Source organism: Ambystoma mexicanum, chromosome 5q, assembly GCF_040938575.1.
Source record: "Ambystoma mexicanum isolate Mex_15411 chromosome 5q, UKY_AmexF1_1, whole genome shotgun sequence".
In the NCBI taxonomy this organism is placed as follows: Eukaryota; Metazoa; Chordata; class Amphibia; order Caudata; family Ambystomatidae; genus Ambystoma; species Ambystoma mexicanum.
This window is the reverse complement of record NC_090933.1, coordinates 833,587,714-833,613,080: the sequence shown is the minus strand read 5'-3', so window position 1 is coordinate 833,613,080 and position 25,367 is coordinate 833,587,714. Positions and strand designations below refer to the sequence as shown.

General features: G+C 48.5%; 1 protein-coding gene across 2 annotated transcripts in view; it reads right to left on the bottom strand.

The window, feature by feature from the left end:
- Nucleotides 1-19,977, bottom strand: part of RIPK2 (receptor interacting serine/threonine kinase 2) — a 610,101-nt gene extending 590,124 nt beyond the window's left edge. Inside the window, exon 1 of one of the 2 annotated variants that reach the window (XM_069621311.1) lies at nucleotides 19,123-19,977. In XM_069621311.1, the coding sequence (XP_069477412.1) occupies nucleotides 19,123-19,379 (257 nt within the window). In that variant the 5' untranslated portion in view covers nucleotides 19,380-19,977. The remainder of the gene's footprint in view (nucleotides 1-19,122) is intronic. The other variant, XM_069621312.1, reaches the window with a different exon arrangement.
- Between the last annotated feature and the right edge of the window lie 5,390 nt (nucleotides 19,978-25,367).

Sequence of the window (25,367 nt, the reverse complement as noted above, 5' to 3'; positions counted from 1 at the left end):
GTAGGCTAGCAGAGAGAGACCGCCTTGTTGCAGATTGAGCAGTTCTAAGTCAGTAGCCTGTGTGGCATAACGTGTGTCAAAAACACGACTCATGGCGTCTATTAAGGCATCGCAATTATATAGAAGGTGGCTCCCTTCTTCCAGCAATGGATTCGCCCAGGCAGCAGCAGTGCCCCCTAGATGGGACAACAGAAATGCTGCTTTGGTGGTTGCATCAGGAAAAGAGGCAGGACGACAAAGAAAGTGCAACCTACACTGATTCAGGAAGGTCCTGAATGTTTTGGGGTCTCCATGGAACCGTTCAGGAGGAGCCAAGGGAAACTGGGCCGTCATATAAACAGGTCCAGTGCCCTGTTGAGAAGGGAGGGGACCTGCGTCAGGAATACCCTGCAAAGGAGCCGCCTCGGCCCCCCGAGGCGAAAAACCTGCTTGCAAATCATCTATGCGCCGGTGCGTAGCAGTATGGGCAGCGGTCATATCATTGCAGAGTTCGGCCACCAATTGCAAAATGGTGGCCAAGGTCTCATTGGCATCCATTAAGGCTTCTGATTCTGTCAGATACCAGATTTGCCCTCGTAGTGTAGCCGATGAATTCTTCTTCCCAATGTGCCCCTCTGGTTTTGGTTTAGAAAGAACCAGAGCGATCTATTGGATAAAAGAATGGATGCCGATGGAAATCCCGGGGTACCAATGGAACAACACAGGTCGAGACGCTGTATGTCAAAGGAGGACTGGAGGTGGATAACGCAACAGCAACTTGAGGCCGGATCTGCAAATGTGAAATACAAGAACACACCACTGCAGCAAGATTTGAGTTTGCGTTGTGCCAAAAAGATTCAACAACCAAGCAAGGCAAAAGGGGAGTTCCAATAGTCGTACCCCACAAGTAATGGCTAGCATAGGATACAAAAACCCACCTCCCCTCTCTTCCACCCCAGACTTAACAGAAAAGGTTTGCCGCTTACCGGTGGTTCTGTCCCAGGAGAGGGTATGCACACGTAGACAAGATCCAAGCAATCCACAAAGAAGGCAGTCCAAACCTAACCCGACGGCACGAGGACGCCTAATAACACCCTGATCCGACGGCACGAGGACGATAGTACACACAGGGAGTCTCTAGTCCGTGTACCAATTCTAAACTCCAAAGTTCCAGAGAGAGAAAACCAGAAGTTCCAAGGATAATCCGAAGGTGGAAAAACTTATGCAGACGAGGTCTGGCCTGAAGTAACGTGGCATCCAAGGAGCAGGCAAGGGAGGTCCAGTAACAGTCCGTGATCAAGATACCAGACAAGGCAAATCAAGGCAAGGCGATAAGGCAGAACAATCCAATAAGCAGTCCGCGTCGAGGAGCCAAAGAAGTCAGAAACTGAAGGGGGGAAAAAGCAGGGTAACAAGGACAGGAACAGAAAGAACAAGATACAAGGAAAACTTTGAACAGATTTCGAAACGCCACTAATCAGTGATCAGAAGCACCGATCTAGGAGGAGGAGGCGCTAATAAGGAGGCAAGTCACGTGACAACGCGGCGTGCTACTCGGCGTGGACCGTGGGAGGAGTAGAGCAGACGCCATCGTTGCCATGCCAGTTTCCAGGCACCAGGTTTCGCGTTTCTTAAAGGGACACGAGCCTGTAGTTTGGAAAAGAACGAGCGCCCATACATGACAGTAATTAGCACCTTCCCCATTCCCATTATGCCCTATGGGGCAAAAATGGGAATGGGGAAGGGCAATGGTGGAAGGGGGAATTACCACCCCGCCAACCTTGGAATAGGGCGGTAATTCCCCTTTCCTCCAAGGCGGTGCCAGTAATTTACCGACATGGACCAAGGTGCTAATAGCACCTTGGTTTACCGCCTTCCGTGTAATGAGGCCCTTTGTCTTGGCGGGTGGTAGGGTGGTGCTTGTATGAGTTCTATGCAATAGCCTCCCGCCACAGTGGAAAGTACCTGCTTGTCTGACGTGATCCCCTCCCATGAGTGGGTAAACTGAGAAATGCAAACTCCTACTGGAGAGGCATGGGAGGGGACCTGTAGCGGGTGGTCATTGCTTTGGTCGGGTGGAGCCTCCTCTAGAGGAGGAGGGTCTGCCTCTACTTCTGGACCTTTTGTGCCCCATTTGAACATTTTGTTGTGAGGACCCCAAGACGAATTTTGCCCGCCTTGGTTGTAGTTGGAGGGCCGCTGGGAGTTTTGTCCTCTAAAACGGTGTGTATTAAACCCGCCTCTCTGCACAAAGGGTTTGTTTGTGATTTGTCCCAGGAATTTGAGGGTGTCATACTCCTCTTTTGCACTCTTCAGTGCATCCTCAACTGCTCTACCAAATGAGGCGTTAGGCTCAATTGGCATATTTAAAAGGGTGGCTTGGGTTTCCAGCTTGAAACCTGATTGGCGTAGCCATGCATTGCATTTGATGAGGATACCCTCAGCTACTATCCGGCCTGCATTGTCTGCTGCATCCATATTCTTTTTTAGGATGCAGCTTGCCAACTGTTTGCCTTCAGCTACTATTTGTAAAATCTGTGTCTTTTAGGGGCTTAGGGACAGGGTCTATTTGTTGTGATTTCTCGTCCCACTTGTGGCAATTATAACTTGCCAGTAGCGTAGTGTTGTTAGCTATCCTCACTTGGTAAGCAGCCAAGGAAGTTACTTTCCTGCCTAGGGTGTAAATCTTTTTGCTCTCCTTGTCAGGAGGGGCTTTGGCAGAGGCTAAAGGTGTACCCGCTCTTTTCCTTGTGGTGGTCACCAGGAGTGAGTCCGGCTTTAGCTGCACCCGGATGTACAATGGGTCTGACAGGGCCGGTCTAAACATCTTCTCAATGCGAGGGTTGACTCCTCTTGGGGGTAAGTAGAGATGGCTGAATGCGCCATCGGACAGATTGGAGCAGCAGAATGAACTGTGTTTCAGATCGCTTATCCCTGAGGATGTCCTCTACGAAGTCTTTATCGACTTGTGCCTCTTGGGTATCGATTTTAAAGTGCTCTGTAGCTTTTAAAAGAAGATCATTATACTGCAGCTGGTTGTCCACAGGGGAATCAGCCACTGGTTGGTCTATATAGTATGGGGATTGGATACTGTATACATCATCGTTGTCATCATCATAGCATTGATCTATATCCTCCACGTCCCCTTGATCTCCTTGGTCTCCAATAAACCAGGGTTTTGGGAACCTCAAGTGTCATATTAGTATATGTCATCTGACAGTCTTGATAGGTAGATGTACTAGGTTGTGTTATGTCTAGGCGGGCTCTTTTGGCGTTGGGCTGCTTGTTAGCTGCTTCGCTTTGAGGGAGCCCCTGGAGGTTGGTAAGTTGATCTGGGTGTTGATCCAAAAAATCAACAAAACTAGACAATCTCCTCATAACCCTATCAAACAGTTCTGGGGTTGGGAGGAGCTTGGTAACACGGAGGGAGCAGGTGCAGGCAAAGGCTCTGGAGCAGGGGGCTGTTTGTGGTGCATTGTCCTGAGAGGGATTCCCTAGGGGAAGAGTATTCCTTATCCTTTGGAACCTGTGATTTTGAGGATAGGGGCGTCGAAGGTTTGGAGTTTTTCGACATCTTTGCTTTGAGGAGAGTGTCTGTGATTTTTTTTTATGAGTTCGCTCATTTCAGAATTTTCAGCAGGGCCCGTTGATGCATCTTTCGACGCATCTTCGCAGGAACCTGAAGACTTTCCTGATTTGCTTGAAGTGTCGGAAACAGACTTTGCGTCTGTTTCGGGGGCCTGTCATGCAGCAAATGTGATGGCCCAGAGGACAGGGATTTTTCAGACCTTCCCTTCGACACCGCGTGTAGCTTATCGGTCGACAACGCGTTCGACTGTCGGCCCTCAGGGGTGTGTTTAGTGTGGCATGCACTGAGAGTGCCTGATCCGCCGGGTGTCGTCTCCTTAGCAGAACCGCCGGTCTGCCTGTTGGAGTCGGGGACTCACATGTGGAAACCCATCGGGTCCCCATCACCCTCAGCATCACTTAGGACGGAGATGCTGCATCGCTGGAGGCTCCCACGATGCCCATGGCGGCCTCGGCCTGCATGGCGTGGTGGGCCCAGCGTTTAGTTTTGCAGTCCTTTAATGTTTTTGACAAAAAACACAGGACATGCACTGTTTTTCGGAATGATCCCTAGGGAGGCAGAGGTTACACATTCTGTGTAAATCCTTCCAGGGAAACTTCCTGTTACACGAAGGACAGAATATAAACAGTGTGTTTTCCATTGTATGGAAAGATGGCAGCCTGGCAGAATAAAAGGAAGTAACGGGGAATAGGCATTCTTTAAATTTGATGAATTATGACCTATCCCCACTGTACAGGGCTGAGGCCTGTTGGGGCCTAGGTAGGCCGCAGACAAAGTTTGTTGAGATGGGGGGAGTCGATGTCGACGAATGATCTTGTCCTCCAAAGCCGTCGCCAGAGATCTTGCAGTGTACGGTCGTCGAAAGGACAGAAAGAAAGTCTAACTTTTAAACTGTGTATAAGTAAGCCAGAAGAAGGAACTCTGCAACTCCCGTCCGACTATGATGGAGGAAAAAAACAATCTGAGGGACGTCGATGCGTGAAGGACCATGGGTACAGTAGACGTCACACTAGGGGTAGTATTACTGGCACACCCTGTTAACGTCCCTTTTCGAGTTTCGAAAACAAAAAATGTAATACTCTGCGGCTACAACCAGATGTCGGCTTATGCATAGCATGATAGCATGTGATCTAAGCAGATCCACAAGCCTCAGAAATATATATAAGATATGAAAATGGTATCCTCTAAACACATGTTCCTTACAATGGTCTCTCCTGGTTCTCAGTGTCTTATTTATGAGCTCCTATAGATTCTGAAAACTACTCATAGGTCTGGTCTTCCCGACAGTATAATGCTAATCAGTATTCTCAATACTTTCCTTAATGGTTTTCTTAAGATAATTTCTTACATTCCTTCCTCTTACTTTGAGCAGTTCACTCTCTTTCCACTCGAACCATCTGGGGTTTGCTATATCTTTATCATGGGTGAGGCACCACCACTCCTCGTGTCTCACTACTAGGCTATTTCTCTGATCCCTTGATGCAACATGTAACCTTGACTCAATGCTTTTTCAAGTATCTCATTAAGGCATTCCCCCCAAATCTTCAACAGTTCACTTTGGTTACTTCTTGCATCCTTCATAGGATACTCTTTCCAGCTTTCTCAAAGCCTCATGCTTAATATATCGACTCACTTTCCTTGGTTTCTTGTGATATACACACTTATGCTTTTTCAATGTCCCAACATCGATATTGTCGTTTTCACAACTTCCTTCACTTAAGGCATGTTCGTTCCCACAGCGGCCTCCTCCTTCTCCATTCCACCCTGGTACCTTTGTTCGTCGTGGGTGGTATTTCGGGGCCTGGCATTCACACTTCGGTTCCTCATCTCCCGGCTCTGGGCTTCACAACAGCCCACTCTCTGTGTCACTGTAGTTTGCCACACTCAGCGAAGGCTTGCTGACGGGAGGTTTCAATTAATTAGACGGGCCCTACACCTACCATGGTGCTTCTGCGGTCACACCACCACGTCGGAGGGTCCTCCTACCTCTGTCTTGGCAGCAGCATTTCTACTTTTTTGGTTGCCGGGTCGCCAGCGTTTTGCTCTGGTGTTCTCTGCTTCTCTGATTGCTGCAGGCTCCAAGGCTCCACTCTGCTCCACCCCTGCAAGGCTTAGCTACATTAGAGGGCTTCCCCTGAATATGGCTCTCTCTCCCCTTCTCTGATCCACTCGTCCTTCTTACATACAAGTGCGCTCTTAAAGGGATAGTCCCTTTTCCTTCAGGTATTGTGGTTGATCCAGCATTGCCTGGAGCCAAACCAAAAGGAAAGCATCTTATTTATCAGTGGATGCAGCCTCAGATATGCAGATAAGGTGGCTTGCATAGAGAGTTCCTTGTGGGAATGAGTCGTTGTACCCTAAGGGGGAGCCGAGACCCCCCAGGGAGGATCTTGCAGAATGGGCTGACCTCCCTAGCCTCAAAGGGTGTTGCTCCCCCTGGGAAGAAGGGGCGAATACTCTTGATTCATCACATCCCCTTCCCCTAAAGTGTTTGTCTTCCCCATCGGTTTTGAGTGGGTTATCTGCTTAAAGAATCCACAGTTCCATGTTATTTACCTTTTCTGTGCTCCACCGTACAGTAAAAGGGTTGTAGGCCTAGGAACCCCCTCATGACTCTGGGATTAGAGTCTTTTCTAAGGCTTATCCATGTTAAAGGTGAACGGACGGTTATTAACTTGAACTTCCTCCCCGTCAAATATCCCAGATGTACTATGGACAACTTGATCGCCAGGGCCTCAAGCTCTACTGTGGCATAGGACTATTACTGATGGAAGAGCTTCCTGCTGGTGTAAAGTATGGGATGCTCGATACTGTCATGTTCTTGAGACAGTGCTGCCCCTAAGCTGACTTTGGAAGTGTTGGTTTGCAGGATACATTCCTTGTTAAAGTCTGGCATTTTGAGTTCTGCTGCCCGACAGAGGATGTGTTTTAGGCCCTCAAAGCTATCTTGATCTTCTTTGTCTCAAGTCAACTTTTGAGGTTGTGAATTTTTAAGTTTGTCAGTGAGATTAGTCGCCAGGGTGGAATGCTAAGGGATAAACCACCGGTAGTATCGGGTTAATCCCAGGAAGGCTCGAAGACCTCTTTTTGGTTTATGGGTTGGCGTTTGTTGCACCGCATTAACTTTATCAGTCTGGGTTTGGATAACACCATTCCCAGCAAAATAACCAAGATACTTAATGGCTGACTGGGCTAAATGTAATTATCTTGACTTAGCCTTTAAGCCTGATATCCTCAGGGCACGAGTGATGGTATATAGATCTTGTAAGTGCTCTGGCCAGCTGTTCCTGCGGACTACTATATTGTCCAAATAGGCCACACAGAAAGCAGTAGATGGTTGCAAGATTTTATCGATGAACTGTTGAAACGTGGCAGGTGCTCCATGTAAGCCCGAAGCGTTAATTTAAAATAAGCCTTGGGTGAGGAACAGGCTGTTTTCTCTCTATCCCCTGGGTTTAGGGGTACTTGCCAATACCATTTAGTCAAGTCAAGTGTGGAAATGCATTTAGCAGTGCACAACCTTTCAATTCATTCATCTATCCGTGACAATTATCGAAGATGGAAATAGAATTAGCCTCCTAAAGTCGATACAGAAGCGCCAAGATTGGTCGGCTTTGCAACCAGGACAACGGGGGAGGACCAGTGACTCTCAGAGGGCTCGCTATCCATTTCTTCATCAATCATTTTCCTTCTGGCCTCTGGAATACTTTAATGGTTTAGGTTTATTGTTTTCCTGCCAGTGTTCAGATATAATGAAAGAAGCTTCTTACTCCTTTACAGAACTCCTGGCTACAATACAACCTTTGCAGAATCACTTTGTGACTCCTTATCATCCAACCTAATCTCGCTGACATCCCTTACCATGTTAGGAGGCTTCAACATCTGGTTTGATTTTCCCTCCAACCCTATGACCCGTCCACTCATTGATAACATGGAAGCTCTGAACATGTCCCAGCAGATATTTTACCCCACGCACATAGAAAGAGACACCATAGATACTGTATTCAGATAGACAGATTTGATCTCCAGCCTGCCTGCCCGTCCTCTAATCTGGAACGGCCACTCGGCCATCATCTTCTACCTCCTGACCTCCTCCCCCCTATTTCCCTAGCCCCTCCTCTCTTTCCCTTGTACCTCTCTGGGATAAGGTCATTATAAACCCGGACATGGCCAATTATCTTCTATGCTCCCTCCCAGCTCTCACATTCCATGAAGAGCTTCGCTCTATTGAACTTTTCAACCATTGGCTCTCCAATGTCCTCAGCCCACTCACACTGATGAGGTGCGCCCCACAGAGATCTGGCCATATACCCAAATATTACACACTCTACCTAAAAGTCCTTAAAACCCACAAGCATCGTCTGGAGTGCTCCTGAAAGGTCAACTCCACACTTCAAAACAGAGCCACTCATGCCAGACATACCAGAGTGTATAGGATTGGAATTAGGAAAGCCAAAAGATCCTTCTATGGAAACTGAAGTTCTAACTCTTGTAACTCTAGCAGGGAACTCCACAGGATAATTGCAGAATTCACGACTCGAAGCTGCTCCACCCCATCCCTTCCCCCCCACCAAACACTATGTGATGCCCTGTCAGATCACTTTTACAACATCACTATCAAAGGACAGCGCTCCATCAGCACCAAACTATCATCATCCTTCTCCCTGTCTTCCCCTCCTCATCCTGTCCCAGCCCACCCTACCCACTCTGACAATCCTCTCCTCCTTCGCTCCTATCTCTCAGACTGAATTCCTGAAATGACTATCCAATGGCCGCCCCTAAGGCTGCCCTAGAGATCCCTGTCCCCCTCACTCCTAAAGAACACCCTATCTGCAGCCTGTGCAGGCAGTGTTGTGAGACCCATAATTAACCATTCTCTTCCGGCATCTTTCCTGCAGACTTTAAAACCACCCACATAAAGCTGATTCTTTAAAAAAAACTCCCTCGACCTGCTCCTTCCTTCTAACTACCAGCTTTTCTCCAACAACCGATTCAGTGCAAACTCTTAGACCGCACAGCATGCACACAGCTCTGCCTCTACACAGAATCCAACTGCGTCCTCGACCCGCCTAATCCAGATTCAGACCCTACCGGTAACAGAATCCTCCTCCGCCTCTATTTGGGATGACCTAAACAGAACAGGAGACTCTGAAGGCTATGCTGCACATATCCTCCTGGATCTCTCTGCTGCCTTTGACACTATCGACCACACCATTCTCACGCAGAGACTGCACTCTCTAGGTATCAGGGATGCTACTCTAAGGTGGATCTCCTCATTCCTCTCCAACCACTCGCAAATCATTCTCCTCCCATCCTCGACCCTGTCCCCAAAGGGGACAAGGCGGGGAGCTTCGCTCTCCCCCCTCCGCTTCAACCGCTACACTACCCTGCCCTCATCCGCTCTCATCACCTAACCTGCTAGAACTACACAGGCATGTATCTGGTCAGACCACTGCTTTGTGAAGTGTTCCATCAAGCTTGCTAATAAAGTAGAGAGGACACAGCCTCCACTCAAAAGAAAAATCTGTCAAAACTTAAACAGGATTAAGCCAGAGGAATTAAGTCAGTGCCTCAAAATGATTATGGCTCATACCTCAGACTCCGATCCACCGGAGGTACTGGTTAAGGAATATAACATGCAGTTAACCTCCTTCCTAGACAGAGTTGCTCCTTTGAAATCCAAGGTCATCTGGGATAGCGTAAGACACCAGAATTGGTTTAATCTGGATCTCACTTCTCTCAAAATGGAGAAACAAGAAGCAGACAGTATTTGGGAAAAGAACAAATCAGAAGAAAACAGGTTAGCCCGGAAGCAGACACAAAAAACCTATAAAAATCAAATCTATGAAGTTAAAAGAAATTTCATTAAAAATGAAATTGAAAATGCAGAAAACAACTCTAGAAAACGTTTTGAGATTTACAGGACGCTTGAGAAGCCTACACCTCAGTCCCAGCCCCTTGTTCCATCTGACGATGACTGCAGAAAGACACAACTAGCCTTCGTTCAAGTAGCTGTGGGTACTTGAGCATCCCAAGGAATAAAAGAACAAGAGCGGTAGCGGGCACTCATTTCCTGTGTTAACAGCCCATGCTTCAAACTCACTACCTCCCAAGCTCTGTTTAGAAAGACACTTGGTGACCTTTCGGAAGTGGCTGAAAACACAGCTCCTTGAGTAATTGGTTCAGTCTCTTTCCCCCGGGAAATTCTCCCCCCCCCTGCTAGATCCCTTTCTGGTAAGATACCGATCTTTTGGCTCTGTTGAAGGCTTCTTGTTGTGCTGTCTCACTTTGTCATTGTGTGCGCCCAGAGGCCTGGGGGCTCCGGCGCGGTATAAATAAATACATAAAAAATATGCGGACCAACACCTAGCTCATTTTCAAAATTCCCAAGTTGCAAGCCTCCCCCCCGTCCTGACCTTGCCCCCTGTCTCTTTGAAATCAACCACTGGATGACGGCCAACCACATCCTCCTCAACCCTGGTAAAACCTAATCTGCTGTAAAACATCTATCCTTCCCCAACCCCCTGGCATCCCTCTATAAGAGCAAAGCCCACAGCATCCGCCTCTAAAAAAAACCAGGATGCACCTTGGACTCATCACTCTACCACCACATCAATCCAGTGTCCAGAGCCTGTCAGGTTCACCTACACATTCTGAAGCAAATCTTCACTTACCTCTCCTACCCTCATAGAGTCTCAGCAATCCTTGCTACCAGCTTCTCCCACTTTGACTATGCCAATTCCCTCTATCTGGGCGCTCCTGTCTTTCAGCTCCGAAAACTCCAGCAAATCCAAACGTCTGCAGCTAGACTCCTCCTTGCCCACTCACCAAGACAATTCATCATACCTGCCCTTAGAGCACTACACCAGCTTCCAATCAGCCGGCCTGTGACTTTCAAGGCCATGTGCATCACACACCACGCCCTCCACAATGGTTCCATGTGTTAATATCCCTGCAAAGATATTGCGATACAAAAATATCCCCATATTTTTGCAGCGATATTGAGGCATGGACACCCGCGCAACCCCTACATTATTTTGAAATGTGCAGGGGAGACCCCCGCTCCCACAAATTATCCCCCCCAAAAATATTGCCTATGGCGTTCCAGCCGACCATATATACAGCGATATTTTTGGTGGGGATTATATGTTGGAATACCCTCCACAATACTGCCCATTTCTACAAGACAAGCTTACACGCTACCAACCTATCAGAAACCTTAGATTCGGGTCTGCACCATGCCTTGTGATCCCACCTTTAAATTCCTCCAGCCCAAGCTCCCACCCTCTAGAACTCCCTCCCACTGAACATCTGCGGCAATGAGGACTACCTCTCCTTCAGGAAGGCCCTCAAAACATGGTTATTGCCTGCAGCGACCTAAATAACCTCCCTCGTTCCCACTTTCCTCATGACACTTAGACATGGTCACAGGTGGTGCCTCCACAGTTTACAGAGCATGGTAAAGTGCAATTCTTGGAGCCGACTGGATGCTTCAGAACTCTCAGCCACACCAAAGGCAAAACTTGGATCTGAACATCAAGGGGCGTAATTAAGCACCACTTTGGTGGACACCAGCCGCAGGTACGGCTACCCGCTCGCAGGCATTCGCCTCCTTTTACCAGTCTTAAACATGAAGCATTTAGAAGAACTATGAGGGCTGCCAATATATTGCAGCAGATTTAGAAGAATGGTGAGGGTTTTAACATATATCGCGTTTAAATGAATTATGAATGCTAGCCACTATATTGCATTTAGAGGAAGTGTAAAGGCTGGCCAATGTATTGTGCTTGGTAAAACTCCACTAACCATAGAACAACTCTGAATGGTCAGAATCGAGGCAGTCTATGGATTTAGCCAATGTATTTAAACCTGTCGCACTTCCTACTTTTGGAACCTGAGCCACAGGCACGGCCACACTCCCAAACTCACTCACCTCCATAACCAGACTAAAACACGAAGGACAGCATCTCTGCCATCAGAATGAAGCTACGACCTATGACAAATTCGGTCTAGCTGGACACGTAACAAGAATGCAGCGACGACTTATGACAAAATCCCAGTCGAGCTGAACACATAAAGAGTCTCTTGCACTCGTGCACTCTTCTGTCCACCTCCCAGTGCCCATACACATGCCTGACAATCATGGATAGGTTACTGGAGCAGGGCCAGCCCACCAAACTTCCCATCTCGGCCTAATGCGCACTTGCAATTCATTCTTACTGACTATTTCCCATACATTGGACTGCAGTCCCTCGAGGGCATTCACTGCAAAAAGCATGTTAAGGCCATACTAATGGGATAAAGGTGCTATATAAATCACAAACTACTACTACTACTACTACTACTACTACTACGCTACACAGATGTTCGGAAAACAGTTCACGGGAACTATCCTAGTAGTCACTAAGGTCTTCCAGTTGGGATAGGGTTAATGACTGGGGAATCAAATGATTTACTATCTCTGATTCTGTAAGGAGGGCAGCCATAGTGACCATGGTTGCCTCACTGGGGTAAACCTTTCGTTCTTTCACTAGGTTTACCTGGTATATGTGTGATTTCTGATGTCTGTCAGGTTGGGATATCACATAGTTTAACAGCCCCTTTTCTAAGATGTTATACAAACAATACAACTTAGAAATCATCTTGTTCTCAGATGTGGGGAGGAGAACTAGGATTGACCTATGACAAAAGACCTCTTTATTTATTATAGGCTGCCTTTTGGTGTTCTTGGACTTTGCCTAGATGTTGTTTCGGAATTCCGTGTACCACCATCATGTGGTTCCCCCAATGCTAGGTTGCTGGATTTGCTTTGGATGGGACGGGTGGGGATGACATCACCCTAAATGGGTGGGTGAGGAGGGCGGAGTGGGCAGGACAAGGATGAAAAGTTATAAAAGGTTAACTTGGCAGAAATATAATGATGCTATGCGAATGTCATTTTACATACCAGATTACAGCACTAAGAATGGAACACTAATCTGCAACATTAAAACAAGTAGCACTTTAATGACAGAAATGTATGTTTTGAGTTGGAATGTTAGCGGTCAAGGCAACCCGTCCAAATCATAGAAGATTATGCCTTATTTGCATAGACACAGGATCACGGTTCTCCTTCTCCAAGAAACTCACACTAAAGGGGGAATCAATAACAACTTTGCTAAAAGCTGTGGAAGTAATAGGTACTACACAAACTACTCAAACCAATCTAAGGGGTTGATTACCTTAATACAAAAATTATTGAAATGTACACATCTGGGTGACCAGATCGACCCAGTGGGGAGCTATGGGGTACTACACTGCAGGATTCTTTGAACTGAGCTATTATGAGTGAACACATATGGGCCCAATGTAGACGATCCGGGGTTTTATGAAAAGATTGCAGTTATTGGAAACATACCCATTGACTATGATAATATGGAGGCATATGAACACCATATTAGACTTGCAAATGGATCGAACTGGGTCCGCTCTGTGACCGTCGTCTAAGGCAGCACGTACCATATCCAAAATTATGGATCGCCTGGAGCTATGAAACACTTTGAGAACCCTATATCCCTGGGAGCGTGAATTCACTCCTTACTCTACAGTACATGATATGGCCTCCAGGATAGATCGATCTTTACTATCACGTAATATAGCAAGAAGGGTGCAGAGTGTTGTGATTCACCAACAAACTTACTCAAATCACTCCCCTATCCAGTTACAAATACACTTGAGAGCACACTTGAACAAGCAAGTGAATTGGAGATTCAAGGTGGCAGCACTACAGGATTTAGTGATGGAGGCTAGCATTGGGGATTACATTTGCACATACTTCACTCATAATGATAACGTTATGGTGTCCATAGATACAGAATGGCAGGCATTTAATGTTTACATCATAGTAATGACCATGTCTGAAGAAATGGGAGTGAGTACAACAAATCAGAGGGATATCACGTCTTGTGAAAGTAGGCTTAAAGAGCTGGAGATGAAATATGCAGCGTCTCCGAGTCCTGCCCTATTAGCGGACATGAAAACTACATTAGACACATTTAGAATGCACGCAGAAAGGGAAATTAAATATTTTGCAAAACCTATGTCCGCCAGGAAATATGGGGAGGTGGACAGACCAGGGAGGGGATTATCAAAATCGTTGGGGATGGAAAAGTGTCCCGAATATGTAGCATGTATAAATATGTGGCGTGTATAAGAGATGCTCAGGGTAGGCTATGTTATACAGATCAGGGCATAAATAGCACCTTTAAAGAGTTTTATGAAATTCTCTGTCACGCACAGGCACCCAAAAAGGAAGCAGATATATATACACCTTGCTGGATGTAATTCCCATATCTAACATTTTGGAAGTGGCGCGAGACCACATTAATACCTTGATTACAGTTAAGGAAATTGTGAAGGTGATTGCTGAGCTCCCGAGAAAAGAAATCGCCAGGCTGTGATGCTGGTAATGCATCGGAGGGACAGGGCCTTCGTATCCTTGTCCTTTACTGACTTTTTATCATGTGTTCTGTCGTGTTTTCCATGCGGGAGTTCATGTGGGACTCCAGCCGGTGCAGCTCTCTCTTTTGGTTTGGTGTACAGACCCATGGGATACCCTTATGGCACCCATGGGTGGGGTGCAACCCTGTGCCCCTAGTGTATGTTTTTGGGCGCCTGTGGGTGGCCCACAGAGCAGAGTACGGGCTGGTGGCAGCTCCGTGCTGAATTGACAGGTGCCCTGAGCGTCCTCCATTTTGGGATGCCAAGGCCCTGTCATTGGGATCGGTAGATTCCTGATAGAGACAAGATGGCCCCCGTGGCCTCTTGCTTTCCATCGCCTGTTACCTTGGTTTTCCCAAAGTCCCGGGAAGCCCTGACTCTGTCCCTTCCCACTGACTGGCTGTTGGGTAGAAGTTCCATATATGGTAGTGTGGGGGAAGTGCCGACCAGACTGGCTGGAGCCTTCCGAAAGACCGTGTGTTGTGGGTACACCTGTGGGTGGGGCCTGCGTAAATTGAGTGTGTGACGAATATACACTTCTTGTTGCGGATGTCTGGTATCTGGTGTTTGACACAATGACAGACAGCCCTGCCCGAAACTGGTATGAATGCAGTGTGTGGTGTTGAATGGCGTAGTACTTGTCCAAATCCATATTCTGTGTTACGATTGTCTGGATGGAGAAGAATGGCCTGAATGCACTGTGCGTATGATTGGCTGACTGACTGCTGAATGCCCTTCTGAGTGATTGGTTTCCTGAGTGTGATCCAGCAGAATGAATGGGAGATCAACTAGTATATCTGGGGGCCTCTCACTGCTTGAACTCGTTCAGGAGCAGAAGAGAAACTGGAGTTGAAATTGAAGCCCTGCTGGAAGAGAAGAATTGATGTTGCTCTACTTCGCAGATCCAAAAGTGGTTGTGCCTCCAAGAACTGATCCAAGAGAGGACCTGCCTGCTGTTTCTAAGCAATCCCCGCCCCTAAACAGGACTTTTACTGTGGGCTGAAACCCGCAAGGGTGGAAGCCCGCGGGTGAAAGGGCATGGGTGTTGCTCCCACCTGGGAGTTCGCGCTCCTCCTGAGTGGAGTCCCAACAGGCGCAAGAGGTCAGTGCAGCATCCCACAGAACGATCTTTGTGAGGTCACACGTATTTCTCCCGAATCAGTGTGCATGATGGTTGGTCTCCTTCAGTGTGCTTCCATGGAAATGGCCGGAGCTATGGAAGGAGGGGACCTCTCTTCCACTTCCCCCCCTTCCTCTCCAAGTCTACCCTCCTATCGAACCTGCAAGGCCCCCCGGTCTCATTAGCGTACCGGAAATCAATCATAGGCTGAAGAATGAGGGGGGGGGGGTCTGTCACGCAAAGTGAAGAGAAGTGGAGTTTGCTCTGGGAGCTCCAACTTGCGCCCACTGTTGACTTGTTAACCCCTGGGGGAGAGGGGGTCTTGACTGTGTGGCCACTGATGATCTGCTGGATACCCTGGCCAATGGCTGTTAAAGGATTTCCATGGGCATTGCAAATCTGACTGGAGGTTGTGTTCCATTGGCCCCACCTTTGGCCTCATCTCTGGCGCTGGCCCCTCCTTACCCGCCTTCTGGCCCAAACCCTGACACCACAGTCTCTTATGGAACATTGGCTCTTCTGGAAGCCCACCTCCCATTTTCTCTTGCACCCCTGGCTTTTGATTCCAGGGTCCTGGGCTCAGATGGATCGAGCGAGGGAAAGCAGTTTAGCCTTCCATCTAGCACCTAGAGCCCATGCCAGATATTCCCTCTGGGGTCAGCTCTTTTCTACGTCTCAGTCCTCTCTGGGTTCCCAAACCTCCCTCTAAGGGAAACCCCTGCCATCCAGTCTCATCTGCCACAGTACCTGCCAATATGCCAATTTGTTCCTTTGAACACCTGCTCTTTGAGCTGTCTGAGATGAAAAAAAATAATTACTGATTTTGATTAAAGGGGTGATGGGGGCAGGGGGGAGGGAGGTGCAGGGAGGGGAGGAGAGGGCTAATTAGGGGCTGGGTCTGGGGGAGTGAATCCAGCTTCCGACACAGGGACACATCTCTCGTGCCCTTGTCCCCCCCAGCCTTTGTAGATATGATTACCCCACCCATGAAGAGTCGTTCATAGGTGGTCCTACCCACATTGCCACCCTTACTGAGGGAGCCCACCGGGAGTCCAACCATGGGGGACGAGCCTCTGCCATTTGTGGAACAGTGTTTGGAGGGCCCAGGGCAACTTGCGCCCAGTAGGGAAGGTGCTAATGCTTTAATCCCCGCTCAGGGGAGGTCTCTGTCTGGGCACCATACTTCTGAAGGTCGCAGTAGTTCTACGGCGTTCCTCCATAGGGTCCCAAAACAATCCCGAGAAAAGAGAACCAAGGGACTCACTTTTGAATAAATGCCTTCATTGGTTGTGGGCAATTGTGGGTTTGTGTCCAGGGGCTCTATGTTGGAGTTCACCAGAGTGTCTAAATCCCCTGCCAAAACAGATACTGTTAGACTGGTCTTTAGGGATGCCCACATGGCAAGGAATGTCTTGGAAAAATGTAATCGCCACGGGAGGTCGATAAAAAGTGGGATTATAGTTAGCGCCTCCCTCGACTCTGCCCTTGGGTCCCCCGTGAGCGACCCCACTAGCAACAGACCCCTCTCAGCGGCAAATCTTACTCCATCGGGAACGAGGTGCTATGGGAGTTAATGGAGGCATGGGGATGGGGATTCCTGATTCTTGGTTAAAAGATCTGTCCGATGGCACTCACGGAGGGTGCGCCCACTTTCACAGATTTGCTTTTCTTCGTTTTTGTTATATTTGCTGTAACCATGTACTAGAAATGTATTATTATGATGTACTTTGATGGCCTTTCAGGCCGAATAAAGTTGTTTGATGATGATGATATATATCAAAGACATAGTCGGCATGGGCATATGTTGTACAGTTGCAATGCAGAATTAGATTGTCAAGAGAGCACCCTCATGAAAGTTTTGCAGTGGAAATACTGGCATATGTTGGTCAAAGGCAATATGACTACATAGTTCACATTCAATCTTGGCAAATACCGCAGGCACAGTCACCATGAACATGTTTATTAGTGGCAGTGCTGCCATATATTTTGGGCACTATTGTGAAAATGTTTTTGCAGATCGAAAACCGGCGCATTTCTGGTCATGGGCTGCTTGGAAAAGTGTTTTATCGGGCAAGGCTAGCATATACAATAGACATAGACCTGAGAAACATGCGCTTCACTAAGACTATTGTGGCATATATTGGGGGGCACATCCATCATTAAAATGCTGAATATTAATTGTACAATGCTTCTGAGTACTGTTTGAGATCTTGCATCCATCAATATGATTTTTTTCACTGAACCAATGGTAAATTGTATGGCATTTTACCAAGTTTATATCAAATATTTTACTGGAAAATACAACAGGCCGACCCATTATTTAAACAAATTCCTCATTGGGAAGGTCCCCCACCCCCTGCTTTTGGGCCCCATTTGTTATTTTCAGTTACTCATGCAAATTCAGGGCACATTTGAAACGCACCATCAATGAAATAGTCTGCAGCTGCAGCTCTGTGGTATCATTCATGATGGATGTGTCCCCATAAGATCCCCAGTTTCTCCTGGCACCAGAAGTTGCCTCCACCACTGCTGAATAGCAGAACTATGTCAAGTAAGAACTGTGACATGGATAAATAGATTTAGGAGTTAAAGACAGTGGACTGTTTTTCCAATACTAAACATGGACAGAGGAACACTCAATTTGCAAATTAAAATGTGCGCCTCCCTTAAAAATATATCCCTGAATTAAAATTAAGTGAAGCAATGTAAACTTGGGAGGCATACTGTATTCAACTGCTCTTCACTTCTGTTTCACTCTTCTTTTATTTGTCCACTGCAGTTTAGCTTACCAAATTATTTGGTAAGTAGAAATAGTGTTCATGTTGTGTTACCGTAATACTGTCACCAATCTGAGTTTTCTTTTTCATTGTCATGGTTCCAGAAAACCATGGTACATATCACATGCACACAGGGTCCATACCCGGGTAACAATAGACGCACCACTGATAACTGTGGTGTGTTAATTATCATAAAACATCAACTTTTCCTGGGTAACAATTACTAAATAATAGAATTCCTTGCATGGGCAGCAAATCAGCACGTGCAATCACTCCACCACACGCTTATCCTATGCATCTCTTTATCAGTCTCCATTCTCTGTGAATATAAACCTCAAGCAGTATGAAAACCCTTAAGGTTTTGGAGGCAAGCTTCATGATGGTCTTTGGGCACATGATGCATGCACATATTTCACAGTGGCAATACTAGAAATATAATTTGGAACATTTTCTTTGGCAATAGCTAACTTTAAAAGAGGCAACACTGGCATATATTCTTGAGGCAAGCCTCAGTATTGTCATGTTATATCTGGTAATGCTAGGTAATATTTGGACAAAATTTAGAACTTTCTTCAGGTACTACTAAATTAAAAAAGGAAAACGTATGTTGTTGAGGGAACTTCCCAGACTTGCCATGTTTTTAGGGCATTGAGACGATGAAAAGGATAGATTTTTTTTAACAGCCAGAACTAAACACGCTAAATATAAATAAATACAGATAGCAGAACTGCTACATTGTCCTAGCTCTGGCATCATGCAATAAATGTGAACTACTATTTTATGTAAGCATTGAAAATTAGATGAGAGGCACAATTTAGCTACGCCCACAAAGGGTATTGGTTCCCACCCTCAATGTCAGGACCACACCATGGTGATATACCTGTCCACATTTTTTTAGAGCAGTTACCACTCACTACCCATAAATGGGTCAGGAGTTTTCCAAGAACAGTTGTGTGGCCACACCTACCCTTATGTACCAAAGACCCGCTGGGGTACCTTTACTTCAGATGTCATGTCCAGCCTCCCCCCCTCCACCCCCCCAACCCCAACTTTTTCAGCAAAGTTACGCCACTGGTGGCTCACAATTCCCTGAGTTCAATTGATTGCCAAAAGGCATGGCGGATTCGCCCAAGACATGGAATCTTCCGTTAACCTTGTGCACTGCAGCAGCCACTTACATTTCCACCACAGGGCGTAGAATCTGAATGTATTTCACGGCCACCGGGATCCTCCAGTCGGTGTGATAGGCCTCCCACACTGTGCCATTGGCCCCCTGGCTGATGGTGCGCCTGACTGAAAGCTTCGACCGCGGGAGAAACGGAAGCGAACCGCATATGGTCGCGGCGGGGCTGTTGGTGTCCCCGCTCGAGGAGGAGGCGGAGTCCGAGGAAGAAAAACTTGATGGGGAATTGGTGGTCTCCTGACTCCAGTTCATCTTTCCAAACACAGCGCGTCTTCAGTACAACACGTTCAAGAAAGAATCCGTACCGAAAAGGCATGAAATGTACCTGCGCTGTGCCGCCCTGTTAGGTCTATCGTGTGCACATGCAGTTTCTAATAAAAGAAGCCGATGTTGCGCCCCGGATCTGCTTTCGTTCACAGATCCGCATTTCCGAAAGCGAAAGAGGCTCTCCGAGGAGTCTGCTTCTTGATATTCAAGCTGGCAGAACAGTTGTGTTTTCCATTCTTCTCGTTTCGTATCAGAACAAAAGCGTCGTGTCGAGTGAGTTTTGTGTAAAAAAAAAATCAGAATACGCACCAGGAAATCCTTCTGACCTCACGCCCTTTACATGTCTATGCCGGCACATAACGTTCAGGCATCAGGTTCGGCCACATTGTTTCTTCTTTCCCGACTGACTGACGAAAACTGGCGACTCCAGGTTTTCATCGCGTTGACATTAAAGCTTCAAAATATTTAGGTTAGTATTAGGTATCATCCTTATTTTCGCGGGACATCCAACTGCACACACAAGTACGCCTTCCACGCAGGTCCTTGTACAGGACATGGAAGCACTCACATGATAGAAATTACTTCCTGTTGCACAACACAAACATTTCCACACCATCTCTGTCCTGAGGGCTCCCCCTGGGTCCTTCATTCTGCATTGTTTTGTGAAGCGGTTTTCTTTTTCTGAAAGCGAAAAGCATATCAACTTGAGGAGAGGGCACATTTATTACACTCACTCACTCAAAGTTTGACTCCTTCCTTTTAAGAAAGCAACAGTGACTTTGTTCGGCTGGATAACTGTACAGATCAAACAGAACCTTCCTTAGGGGAAAGTAGCTTGATCGTGCGTGTTGCATGTTAACCCTTCCTGGGAGCGTGGTAGCTCCCAGGATGTTGTAATGGGTCACGTGGCAGTAGCCACGTGACCAACATAATAAAAGAAGCCAGCCGCTTCCGGCTGGCCAGTCACTCCCATTCTGGCTCCAGCGTCGTTCCTGTTGCACCAGGCTGGTGCTGCGCTGTTGGTGCTGGGCCCACGAACGGGGCCCAGCTTGAGGACGGTGCCCCTGCCGGGCAACGCCGTCCCTGTGGGTCCCCCAGCCATGTGAGGCGGGTTGGGGAGGCGACCCCGGCCTGGGTGCCCCCAGAGCCGGGGCCGCGGTGGCCAGGTGGACCTGGCCACGTGTGCGGGGCTCCTGTGCTCTGGAGCGGGGTGGGCGGAACCCCCACCCCTGAGTATGCGGCATGGGCGCCGCCGAAGAGTGTGTGTTGTCGGGTGCCACCCGACCCGAGCATGGGGCTGCCCGGTGATCCGGAGCAGCCCCCAACAATAGCGACGAGGCGAGGGGCCCCGCGTGCCCCCAAGAAATTTTGGTGCGGGCCCACTTCCAACGGGGCCCGCGCAGGAGAATTGGCGTGGCGGGCCCAACATCAGCTGGGCCCGCGAAAAAGGAGGATGGCGTGCTGCCTGCCCGTCCCCTGAGGTTGTCGGGTGAAGCCCGCGGCATCGCCGCGTGGAGGAGCGGCAAACATAGGATGGCGGGCCCGACACCAGCTGGGCCCGCGCAAAAGAAGGCTGGCAAGCTGCCCGCCCCGTCCCCCGAGGGAGACGGAACAGGTCGGCGGCTGTGCCGCATGGACGGAGGCGGGCCCATCTCCGGCAGGGCCCGCCAAAGAGGAAGAAGATCTTCCCCCACCATCAGGAGCAGGGATGAGGTGTTTCCCCTGCGGGGGAGAGAGTGTCCACGGCATCGGCCGTGTGTGGGTGTCGGTGTACCCCGCCGCGGGAACGGAGGGGGGAGAAGTGTGCGGCCCGCGCCGCAGTGAAGAACGCGCGGGCTGCCTCATCCCCCGTCGGGAGTGAGGGTGCCCCGGCGTCGGCCGCAAGGAGGAGACGCTGCCCATCCCCCAACCCGCAAGTCGCGGGTGTGAATAACGGCATCCATCGCCGTACGGAAAGAGATGATGCGGGCCCAACTCCAACTGGGCCCGCAAACAAAACAAGACTGGTGCGACCTCCCCGGCCCTGCGGTGCGGAGGAAGATGCGGCTTTGTGCCACGACAAAGGAAAGGCGGGCCCAGCACCAGCGGGGCTCGCAAGAAAGATGGAGTGCTCGCTCTGAGGAGCGGGCAGAGGAGCTGCCTGCCCTGCCCCTACAGGCAATGAAGGAAAGGAGGCGTACGGAGGGGGCCTCCCCCGAAGACTGTGGACTTGGCCGATGTGGCCCCTGGGCCTACCCAGGTGCGGCTTTGCCGGCCGTTTTGGACTCTGGTGAATGGAGGGGGGACAGTGTTCTCGACGTCCCCATGAAGACTGGGGGAGCCTGCAGACATAGGCTTGTTGATAATTGCCCAGGTAGTGGGCAATGTGATGTTGTGTACACTTACACATGTAGAGGGCGTCATGTGGTGCCAGTAGATATCATCAGTGTTGCGTAATAGTGAAACCACTCACCCAGGTTAATAAAGGGTGTATCAGTAGAGTGGTTATATGAGTAGTAGAATGCAGTGATGTATATTTTGTTTATTGTCATTAAAAAATGGAGTGGTGTTGCATGTTAACCCTTCCTGGGAGCGTGGTAGCTCCCAGGATGTTGTAATGGGTCACGTGGCAGTAGCCACGTGACCAACATAATAAAAGAAGCCAGCCGCTTCCGGCTGGCCAGTCACTCCCATTCTGGCTCCAGCGTCGTTCCTGTTGCACCAGGCTGGTGCTGCGCTGTTGGTGCTGGGCCCACGAACGGGGCCCAGCTTGAGGACGGTGCCCCTGCCGGGCAACGCCGTCCGGACGGTGCCCCTGCCGGGCAACGCCGTCCCTGTGGGTCCCCCAGCCATGTGAGGCGGGTTGGGGAGGCGACCCCGGCCTGGGTGCCCCCAGAGCCGGGGCCGCGGTGGCCAGGTGGACCAGGTGGACCTGGCCACGTGTGCGGGGCTCCGGTGCTCTGGAGCGGGGTGGGCGGAACCCCCACCCCTGAGTATGCGGCATGGGCGCCGCCGAAGAGTGTGTGTTGTCGGGTGCCACCCGACCCGAGCATGGGGCTGCCCGGTGATCCGGAGCAGCCCCCAACAGTGCGTAACTTTATTTGTAGTTATATGGCGCACACTTCAAAATGAGCTTCTCGGCGCTAGTAAGGTAGCAATAAGGCACTCAAAGCAGGGATTGGAGTGAAAAGAAGGAAGAAGAAACATAGGCAAGCAAAGGAAGCAAGGATAGCAGGAGCAAAAACAGTATGTTATGTTACAGGGATTTCGAATAGCACGCCTCTGCCATTTACACAACCTCGTGGTACTGTCCCTTTCATATTCACCAGAAAGATCTAAGCACCGGGTTGAAAGCAAGACCTGTGAACAACGTGAGCATGTGTTTAAGTCCTTCCCTGGAGCAAAGGCCCATTTCTGTATGTTTCCTATTATTCTTGTTTTAAGGGCTTCCAGAAAAATAAGTGTTCATGTTATGCATGACATACAAACTCTCATCCTTATTTGACCTAGCAGGAACTGGACTGCTATGAATTCCTAGTTAGATGGTCATTGGGCTGAAATTGAGTCAGGCTACTGATTTCCACCAGTCCTCGTGCCAGACGCGTGACCTCCTGTGAAAAAAAGACCTATATACGGTATAATGCCAAATGCAGACTGTTACTACTAGTAGTGCATCCAGAAGGCACTCTCACCATTTTAAACTGTATTATGGACATAATCAGTTAGATTTGACGGGATGACAGTTGTCATACCAGGGCATTCCGTGAGTACATGACTCACAGTTTCCAAACAGCTAATATTTTTGCACACTCAACAAGTCCTTTCATTTTTTGTCATTTTTAGTGCTGGTCTGATATTGGCCAATACAGGCAGCCGATCTATTCGAAGCAACAGTATAAATCTACGTAAATTACTTGAAGGGCAAAGTATTAGATAGCGCTACAGTACCCCCAGATTATATAACATATATGGGGCTTGTTGGTATGACGCAAGTCCCCCCAAATGTGTGTAGTTGGTCATCCGGTCCCAGTCCGTTAATTTGATTTTAAATTCCCTATACAGCTGAGGGTAGCCCAACTCCCATTTTGGGATCCAGTTGATTAAATCAAATAATTCTAATATGGACATCACATATTGTGACATTCCTCTGTTCTTCATGTGCAGAGCACTTAGCCTCAGTAGATGGGATTGGGGATTGGTCATCGCTTCTATAGCAGGCCACGTTTCATAGTCACCATTGCTTCCAATGAAATGATGCCCAGTTCAAGGCGTATCACCTCAATAGGTACGTGGGATGACAGTCCCAGAATTCTCCGCCAGAAACGGCCCTCGATTTTACCCAACCATCTCATATCTGTCATCATAAGAGCTTCCAGGCCGTAGATCACAGCCGGGAAGAGGCATTGTCTATAAAGATTTAATATTCCCTTTACGCTGTACCCAGCAGTGCTTTGGCTAAAATCAGCAATCAAGGCTGTTAACTGAGCTGCTTTCCTTTTCCTTGTGATCAAACATTCCGGAAAATTCTTTTTACTTTCAAGTTAAACGCCTAGATAACGGTAGCTATCCGTATATTCTATTCTGCTCCATTTGGTGGTTAGTTTAAGTCAGTGAAATGTTCTGTTCTTTAAATAGTAGAAGTTTGTTATTTTGGAGGATAATAACAAGATGATTTATGGCAGCGTATTTCCACAAGCCCTCAGCAAGTTTTCGCATACCACCGAAAGTGAAGTCCATGAGCACAAGATCATCAGCGTATGCTAGGTATTTTACCTGAATGGCAGAGATTTTCGGGGGGGGGCAAGCAAGTTTCCAGATTCTCCAGATATTCTGCCAGGTCTGTTAAATATAAATTGAAAAGCATGGGTGCGAAAATACACCCCTGCTTTACACCCCTGGAGTTGGCTATAGGGTGTGTCAATGTTCCCTCGTCATCAAGCCTGACCTGAACACTGTTATTAGTATGAAACTGTTTCAGGAAGAATAATAATATAGGTGGGCAGCCCATGGCCATCAGCTTGCACCACAGCCTCTCGTCGGGGAATCAATTGAATGCAGATTTGAAGTCAATAAACAATGAATAAGAACCCTATCTGTCATTGCCTTCGTGCTATCTATCAGAAAGACCATAGCTCTTAAAGTAAGGATTGGAAACCCAGTTTGGAATTTATCCAAGATATTATTGGCCTCCACCCATTTTTCCTTTTTTAGCCACTCTGCATTCATAAAGACATTATTTCTGTTAAGGACCGAACCATAATGGAAATAATTTCTTCCTGAAGGCAGAGTGACTACAAAAAGAAGCTATTTCTTTTTGAAGTTCGAGGGCTCCACCCTCCCCATGAAATGAAGGGCCCTGCAGCACAGTGGGCCAGGCCGCTCTCCTGTGGCACTTCCCAAGGAAGACGGGGGCGGGGCTGGCCGTGTGTATGTGGATTTCTCCTATGCCGGGACCCCCTGAGGCAGGAGCAAGGCATCGTGCAGTGTGGGTATCTGGCGCACACACACGGGTTGTGGCGCTGCCCGATGACGGGGCGCGCATGCGGCGGCGTGACGTTGCATGCCGCCGCGTGCAGTATAAATAAACGGGGCGTTTCCCGGCCGGGCAGAGCGACCAGGAAGCCCGAACAACAAGGACGTGCGCGGCTGAGTCCTTGGAGGAGTCGGGGCTTACGGACAGCGCTGGGGGGGGGCGCCAGTAACCCCCAACAGTGGCGACGAGTGGGGGAGACGATGCCCGAGCCCGGCGGTGATCATTTTTGATAACATTTTTTCACCGAAACAAGGTCGGATCACGACTTCGTTTCAGGCCGCGGGTAGTGCGTCACCCACGCGGCTGGCGGCCATTTGGTCTTCCAGGGTGTGGAACTTCACGAGGCTCCGGTCTGGCCTCTGAAGTGAATCCAGACCTAATTTTTGGAACCTATGATAGCAGGCAGCTATACATACACACACATGTGCCCAGTTGGTGATTTCTTCATTTTCTTGGGTCTC